This window comes from Rhopalosiphum maidis, chromosome 3, assembly GCF_003676215.2.
Source record: "Rhopalosiphum maidis isolate BTI-1 chromosome 3, ASM367621v3, whole genome shotgun sequence".
Taxonomy (NCBI): domain Eukaryota; kingdom Metazoa; phylum Arthropoda; class Insecta; order Hemiptera; family Aphididae; genus Rhopalosiphum; species Rhopalosiphum maidis.
The window spans coordinates 47,042,365-47,052,295 of NC_040879.1; the positions used below are offsets into that span (position 1 = coordinate 47,042,365).

The 9,931-nt window shown below is 23.8% G+C and overlaps 1 protein-coding gene across 1 annotated transcript in view; it reads right to left on the reverse strand.

Annotated features, from left to right (window-relative positions):
- The window catches only part of LOC113556158 (cytosolic purine 5'-nucleotidase), a 32,883-nt gene extending 25,856 nt beyond the window's left edge, over window positions 1-7,027 (reverse strand). Inside the window, exon 1 of the mRNA XM_026960943.1 lies at window positions 6,673-7,027. Within this exon, the coding sequence (XP_026816744.1) occupies window positions 6,673-6,779 (107 nt within the window). The 5' untranslated portion in view covers window positions 6,780-7,027. The remainder of the gene's footprint in view (window positions 1-6,672) is intronic.
- Between the last annotated feature and the right edge of the window lie 2,904 nt (window positions 7,028-9,931).

Below are 9,931 nucleotides of genomic sequence, written 5' to 3' on the forward strand. Positions count from 1 at the left end.
TTTGTAATACTCCTTCTCCTCCACCTTCATATTTTCGCCTTCAATCAGTAGCGGCGTACGAATAATAATCACGTGAATTATCATATTCTCGGAGATAATGGTTAATTTAACGAATCGAATAGACGACAGTCGTCAGTGGAATGGAGGGGAAATGATTATCGAATGCGGTCCATCATTACCTACAATTTTTTTCCATAAGGAAATGGGAACTTTTAAAGTCATTCAGTAATACAATAAACGACGTACGAAAAATATATAACATATTTATAGTGATATCATATTTTATATACATAGTCAAACTATTGTAAAAATAAAACGATTTTCCTATATACGTTTTTATTTTTATTCTATCATATATTATCATAGAACAGACTCGTACTTCAATTCAATTATTACGACTCGTGCACAATATAACCGCTAGCTAAAGTTTAAAAACAATTAAATATGAATTGTCAAAATGTACAACTTTACACTCAATCAAATGGTATGACTGTATGAGTATAATTATAATAATGATGGATCTTATTTTTCAATAAATAATAATAATATAAAAAGTAAGTTACTTTACTTTAATAATTAATATTATTTTATTGCATTTTAATTTTATATCAAAACCAAATTAGAATATACATTAGATTTTAGATTTTAAACGGGGCAATAAATGTATTGATTTTATACAACGATGTTTTATTTGTGTCTATGTTCACGAGATAAATAATCGAAAAAAGCTTTAATTTTTAACTTTGATGGTGGTTATGGATAGCAAATTGGGCTCTGTTTTTTAGAGAGGTCAAATTTCCCCAATACTTTTTTTATAATCGGAAAAAACAAACAATTTAAGAAAAAATAGGAATTTTTACGCATGTATACGAGTATTATTAATTATACGGAATTCAACATCTGTAGATTAATTTTAAGATATTAGTTACCTATATATCAACATTTAACTTATTTAAACTGTTGTATAGTAAGATGGTATTGACTAAAAAGTTAATATCAGTAATACAATAATATGGTATAAACATATAGATATTTAATTTTAACTACACTAAAAAAACACATCGTGAAATATACTTATTAGTAATATAGGGTGACAGACCATTTCCACTTAGAACCATTTTTCGTATATAACAATATATCATTGAATCCAACCTTCACACACCCATAATAGTGAACCACTCGACACCTAATGTACAGCAGAGCGGTGCCCACTTGCCTACCTTTTTAAAATATTAATTTCTAAAATGTACTCAAGGTTATATATTTTATTGTAATCAAGTTTTCAATCTAGTTTAATTCTACATAAGTATAAAACAATTCATTAAGTCCATCATTAGCATTATTTATCAAACATTTACATTTAAATACGGAGTTATGAATGATTACTATAAGTATGTAAACATATCTTGAAATTTAAGTACCTAAAAAAAACAGTAATTCAAAAGAAGAAACACGCTGTTTTTATAATTATCTTTAATATCTGCGCAAAAATAATCTTACATTTAAGCCAATTGATAAATAATTTTATTTGATATTGTGAAAATCTATACATAGAACCTGTAGGCAACAACTAGTTTATCAAGTTGCAAAATTAACGTGCGGCAAGACGCAAGTTATGTATTCACTTGTAATTTATTTTATAGTGAAAGTAATATAAATAAATTAATATTTAATTAAACATAAAATGTATTTTTATATCATTGATATGTATATGTAATATAATTTTTAAACGTTAAGTATGTATTAAGCATAACTATATATGTATTTATAATTTATTCGTTTTTCAAGGTTTTAAAATAAGAAAATTAAATTTTAACAAGCATTAATAATGCCTTAAATATATAAGAAATACAGTAGACTTCCAATTCATAATTCATTCATCACACAAACTTTTAAAATGTAATTACCTAATAATGATATTGTTTTACTATACATAAAGATATATCAATAATAGGTATATAATACGTTGTATTCAAAATGTAGTTACTCGTCTTACCATTTTTGCTATTAGGTATTGTATTCATAATGACAATTTCTATCACATATTAATATATAAGCTTTACTTTAAATTGCTTCAACTAATTTAATAGTATTGACAAGATTGTTGTTTGAATAATAATTACACGCACGTTATTACAAAGTGGCTAATATATAGTATGAGTAATGATCATTATATAAAGATATATTTACTAACCTACATAACACATATAACGATATGGTAATTCAATTGATTTAATACAATGTTTTTTGTATCATCAATATTTAAATACGATGCTTAAGTAACCAAGTTCTATTTTTATTTAAACAGTTTAATTTTGATATTACGTAATATTCAACCCTTAATAGCACTCCAATAATTGTATTAATTATTACTATTATCAAGTCTGCCAAAAACGTGATGCCCATCAATTTAGATGCAGTGTAACATATTCTATAAAATCTCCTTACATACATTTTATTTATAGAATTTAAGGTTACTTAACGTAGCTATCTATGACTATTTTTTAGATATACCATAATATAATATGTAATTTTTGCAAGATTACTTATTTCATGATTAAGCTGCTTATATTTAAAATATTTTTATTAAATATTATATTTTATTAGTTGCTTTTTAAACATAACATTGAAACCAGCCAATGATTTTAACTTGAAAATAACGAAAATATTGTGTTCAAATTCTAAATTGAATTTAAAAGGTTCATACATTTTCAATATTTTTTAAAACGAGTATGATAAAAACCAGTAATATTTAAATTACTGTCTTTACATTGAGACGACTATTCTGTAATATAGTTCTCCTTTTATTTGATTTAACACACTTTAAAGCAAGTTTAAACATACCTAAGCACATAACAATTATTTTGAGAAAATATCAGACATATTGAGTTAAAAATAAAAATAAAATGAATGTGTCACATCTAAATTTAAATCTCGTAATATATTATTTATTTAGAAACAAACGGTGAAAAAAATACAATTTATTACGATATTAAACACTGATATTTACAATGATATTGGGGAATACTCCAAATATACTCCACATTTTTTTACAGTGAATTCTAAACAGTTTTGCTGTATAAGTTTTGTAATATTTATGTATACACAAATAACTATGTATACCTACAAATAAATTTTAAAATGTTCAGATTAAATTATTAGAATTATATTTTAGAAATGATAATACAGTCAATTATTACTATTTAGTGTGAATTAATACAATTAATTTCATTCTAAAGTATCAACTTCAAAGTAAACAAATATAAAAAAATACCTTTTTTATATTTTCATGTTTAAAACCGACGGCGCCGTGGGAACTGCTTTTGCAATACTTCCACGGCGCTATGTAAAAAAATACCTACCAACAATGAAATAGCACATATTTGTAATTGGTAATTACTACAATATAACTGAAAAGTATATTAATATTTCCCAAAACTATTTAAATTTATTGATTTTATACAGGTAGAAAATTACTTTATTGATTCTATGTATCTATTTTCAAGAGTAAAAACAATTTGTATTAAGAAATTTTAAAATAGATAATTTTTGAAGGTTAAACATAAATTTACAAAAATAGGCATTATGCCAGTCTCCATATTATGTGCCTAATATACTTAATCAAATTCAAAATATAAATAATTATAAATATTCTCATATTACTGAATTGAACATTTTCAATTTATTTTTTTAATCTAAATTAATCTACATTTATAGAATTAAAGTTGTATGTACCTATTGCTAGAAATAATAAACTGTACTATATATCTTCAAGTGTTTACTTAAGAATAAAATCGAAATTTATGTTGATTAAATAAGCATTACTAATCTATCCACAAACATTATGATAACATAGAGAAAATATAAGTACAAACAAAAGCTTAATTATTTGTAAGAATATTAAAATGTATAACAACCAATTTCATTTTATTATAATTTTAATTTATTGTATCCATATCAAATATAAACTCTAAACTTAATTATAAAATGTGGAATCTATAACAATGTAACACACAAGTCTTTATCTAAATATACAACGATTATATACATAAACATATTTTGCCACATATCTATGTATATTGTATAAGTCCTCACTTATACTCATATTGTTTTTACAACCTCAAGGCAATAGAAATTCAAAACATATTTCTGCAATAGTATTAAGTCACTAAAAGTCATACAATTTATTACAAGGTTGTTGATTGGAAAATACAATGCAAATTTGAAATTATATCATATGCAATTTTAACATACAAATATATTATCAACTATTATATGCATAAGTGCACAATCTACATTTAAAAAAGACATTAATATGTCCCCAAGATACCACTATTTACACAAACGTTTTGACCCAATTAACTCTAGACTTTAATAATAGTTTCTATTAATTTATCAAGTTGCTGTCAACATTTCATTAATTTTAATAATCTACAACTTACTACGGATGCATTAAAAAATTATTAACTATACTCGTAATAGGTAGGTATTTAATTATTAAAATTAAAATGTTATGAATTAGTGTAATACAATTTATATAACATATAAATCATAAAAAAATAATAATTACCTAATTATAACACATAGATTATAATATAGTAAACTAAACAACAAATACATCATAACAAGGAAAAAACCGTTAATAGTTGAGTAGGTATTGCAAATATTATAATAATTCAATATATACTAAAAAAAAAGAGCTAATTAAGTATTAAGACCATAAGGATTAACTACCATAGATTATTTGTCTATGTTTATAATTTCATATAGTTAGTGTAGTGTAATATACATTTTACATTATATTTGGCAGTATAAAAATTTTATAGAAACTACATGCTCAAATATTTTATGGTAGTATGCAGAAATTATATTAGTTAATTGTATATTTTTAAACGGAATTTTAAATATTGCTGCTAAAGATATCAATAATAATCTTGATCAATAAACTATAATTTTACCTACCAAATATTATTAATTTTATAGTTTATATGTAAAAAAATAATTTATTACATACATAACAATTAAAAGTTTGGTAGTGGAACGTTGTGATTAAAACTTTGTATTTTATTATAATTATTATATTATATTAAAATCTTATTATAAGTTATCCAGATAATCATATTTATACAACAAGGATATTAGGTAATTATCATTAAAACAATTTTATAGTTCATATTTTTAGCCTATTATATTTACCTTGAATTAAAGCATATTTAATACAAAAAAGTATAAACTAATTATAAAATATAATTTAAGTATTCAATATTATTTACTAATAAGTATTTAGCTTATTAATGACTATAAACTAAATATTTAATAGCTGCTAAACATTCATAATGAACATTATTACTTTAAAAATACTAAAAAAACTAGTTAAACTTACCGTTATTATTTATTTTATCTGATACGTTTTTAATTGAATAATTACTCATTTTTACAAAAGAAAAAACTAGTAGAATAATTAAAGGTTGTTTACCTAGGATTTCCTAAATATTAAATCGGGAATTAAATACATATATTGCATTTAATATTATACAGATATTAAAAAGTATAATACATTTAATTTAGGAATTTAAATCTATAACTAAACAAATATATATTTATTATTACAAAATCCTATAATAGATATATACATTTTTATATAAATAATAATAAAAAAAAATCATATAATATTGCTATTCATGTCTAAATGACCAATCAGGATTATGAAAAATAAAACTAATACTACCAAAAGAAAAAAATAATTTTATAACTACGCAATAGGTATATCATTTAACTAAAATTAAATACAATAGAATCTCAACAAGTCAATCTCTTGACAACTTAAAATAAAAAATTTCATTTAAATCAACTATATTTTTAACTAATAAAATAAATGTTATTCATTTTTGATATCTTAGAAATATTGTTAAACTTGATTTTCTTTTGAACCTTTGGGTTTCATTTAATTGTATTTTACTGACGCTTGACAGTATTAATTAAAAATGAATAACATATAAATAAAAAACAAATTAAATAATTTAAATGAAAAAATCAAATTAGTTGTTGTTTATTTTACAGTATTTAATAATTTTTCAACAAAACCCCTATAACTATGTTAGGTTAATTAAATTTATTTTACAAATCTGTACAATGAATTTGTATAATATCTTCAAATATATAATTATAAAAGCATTTATTTAATTCTCATAAATTTCACTAAATATTTTTATGTTTTAAAAATACTGACCTACTTTAAATATTTCTTGAACACTAAGCCCATGAATTTTTACAATTATTTAAATTAAAATGTATACAAATTGTATAGTTCCTATTTAATAAAATTGATGGATAATACTTGTTTTATAAAAAATACATAAGTACTTGTCTAAGATAAACAAAATTATTTCAATTGAAAATTAATATTTTATGAGTCAGTATTTCTAAGTTATAATCTAGACACAAGACAATTATAACATAATATTGACTAATTACTATTAAATACCTAAAATAAGTGTCATAGGCTTACCTAATGTATAATACTATGAAAAACATTAATTAATTTTAATGAAACTGATGGAGGATAAAAATAGAAAATATCAAAACAATGATATAATTTTCATTAATATTATTACATAATACACAAACCCAAATTGTAACAATCATATAATTTTTCAAATTTATCAAACATACCTATGAGCTGTTTTCCGGTAATACTTTTTTGTAGGGTTTATAAGAATATTAGCGGCGCTGGTGCTCATTGTGGAAAAACCGCTGGAAGTTTCTGATGTGCTATCCATGACTATACAGATATGTTGTCAAAACGAAAAAAAAAATTAAACAAAAATTAATACCGGACGGGTCGAAACTTAATCACTCCCAATCGAATAGCCGCAATATGACTGTGCGTAATTTTTATTTAGTGTGTATTGCGTTCTACTCAATCGACAACGAATAAAAACGCAGTGCCGTTGAAATTGTCACAAGGAGTAATAATGATGGTAGAATGGAATTTGTTTTTTGTTTTTAATGCTATACTTCGCAACTAATAATCGTTTCGGTGATAACAACTACAAATGATAACGTTCCGACGGGAAAATTGTCAACGATGGGCGTGGTCGAAAGATGGACATTATTGTGAACGATAATCTTATAACTTTTATATAATACGCATAGCACGCAATATGATATTACAATAATTATTATTACCCAATACCCACATGATATTAAAATATATAGTAATAATACACCTATTAAGTGGCACGGTTCAAATTGCGACGCACTGACGATATCAGCATGGGCATTAACGAGTTAAAAGTTAAAGTGATGTTACCTACTTTTGCCTAAGTTGCAGAACGAGTTAAAATCTTTTTTTGTGATAATGTGCAGTTAACTACTTTGACCACCTATTTAGTATTGTTTTTACTATAACCAGTTAGGCACATGATTAATAATATTAAAATAACGTTTAAATACATTTTTTTTTTCAATATATAAATCCCCCCTATACATATCTGTTTTGTACATATTACTATAGACCAGTAACAATATGTGTTCTGTGTGGACTGCCAACTGTTAAAATATTGGATGCGATATGTATTCTAGATCTAAATAGGGATCAAAATAACATATTAATATATAATAACATAATAATACAAATAAACGTAAAATATAATTATTACAACTTTAGCCTTTAGGTACCTACATAGCACATACATTTCCATAGAAACTTACAATCTCACCCAAACACATTAATTTTAAATATCTCAACAATATAATATCTCCGGATAACCCAGTTATCCGACGTTTAAAAAGACTTTGGTGTCTTGATCTCCTCAATAATTGCTTATAAATATAAAATAATTAATAACTCGTTAGCAGGGTGTTCAATCGTTGCCCATTTAATATGGCCTTCATTTATGATATTTTTCTGTCAATTACTCTCTTATGATAAAATATGTATTGTTTTTACTGCCAATATATTTTTATTTTTGTGAATAATTGTTTTTAAAATTTGCTTACCGTGGTTTGGCAATATAAATTGTAAACAATCAGATTCAAAAATCAAATAAAAAAGTTACCAAGCTAAAGTCGTTTTTTTAGATTTTGGGCGGAGTTATGAATAGGTATATTGTATATTGATTTTACAGTTTGGAGTATTTTTTTGTCTATCGACACCTTTTGTTTTTTGGGTCAGTAAAAATACTTCGATTTTTCGACTTTGAAGTGATTTCTGGTAAAAATTGGATCTACTAAGGTAAACATAAGTGAAAATTCTTATAACTAATTAAAATATATGGAAAACATAAAATTTTCTTTTTGGGTTGTCAATAAACATTTTAGATTTTCATTTTTTCTTTTACGCTTTATTTCTATAAATTATGGTAATAAAAACTTCAAATTTGATCAAAACGTTTGAAAATTTAACACAAGTTGCAACAAAGTTGTTCTTATAAATATATAAAACTATTTAAAATGCATAGGTTGAATTAATTTTTATAAATATTTAAGTTCGAAATTCGTCAAAATAACGAACAATTTCGAATAGCTAAAAATTGAAAATTTAATTCAAAGTTTCTGATATAGTCATAACTTATAAATTATTAGTAATTCATGAAACTAAAAAACCTAAAAAATATATAAGCTTAATTTTTTAAATATTAAAAGCGGCATAAATGTATAATGATGAATGATATTATAATATATTATATTATCAGCAAATTATGACCTAGGGATAAAAGCTGAATTGGAACTCTAGAAGATGAAATCGACTAACATAAAATCTATACCTATTTTCAGTTTAAAAGGACAAATAAAATATTATGCAGATGTAGGAAGATTTTTATAACAGTGATAACGTTCATTATTATGATGATGTTTAAAAATTGGTGTTTTTGAAAAATATAAGTTATGTGCAATTTATTCTAATTATTTTTTCCTCTTTATGTCTTATGTGTGCTGATTAATATTTAATCTATATGCCTTAGTTTTGAATTTTAAATCACAACGAATTCATATCTAATAACTATAGGGCTCAAATATAAATGCCCTTTCAAAAAACGCATTTATGACCTAAAAACTATAAAAATAATGTCCTAAAAATATCAAATCATCGGCCACGCGCACCACCGATATAATAATATTATCGCTCGATAAGAAAATACCACGATAAAAATTGTTTAGTTGTACACAATCAAATCGGCTAATTGGATGGTGTGACATAAAGATAAATTTCAGCCTTGCAGTCTAATTTAAAACCAGATTATCTGATGTTAAGTTCAAAATGAAAATAATTTGGCTGCATACTAGTTGCGGCCGTGGATGGATTTTGAGATAAGCACATACCTACAACAATCGCGATCACTGCACTTGTAGGTAATAATATATCTAAGTTGCAGTCATAGTAAAGACTAAAGTTTTACAGTGATAATAAAATAAATTAAAAATTTAGAATTAAAATTACACATTAGTAGTAATTAGTAATTAGTATGATATTATAATGAGTACCTAAAAAAAATTAATTTGAAATTTGAAGCCTACGCGGTATTTAAGTAATCCAATTAAATTAATCACATTAAATACATATATTGTATACAACAATTAAATTAATAAATACATAATATAATAAATTGAAATCGGCCAATACATTCATATACATCAATTGACATTTGGATAATAAATGGTTTGTATAACGGAGCTTCGGATAATATTGAATACCTTATGAACAATTATTTTTTTTTTTTTATAAATAACCATTAAAAATATAGATAATATAGACATAAGATCTTATGTCCTACAACATTTGCTCAATGTGTAAGTTTTTCACCCTAAACCGACTAGTCAGACGTGGTTTAAGGAGAAAAATATAGGCAAACTGATATGACGGTATTTTGGCGAATAGTCAGTTGTGTACTTGTGTGCAATAACTAACAAAGTAACAAGTGAAACATAA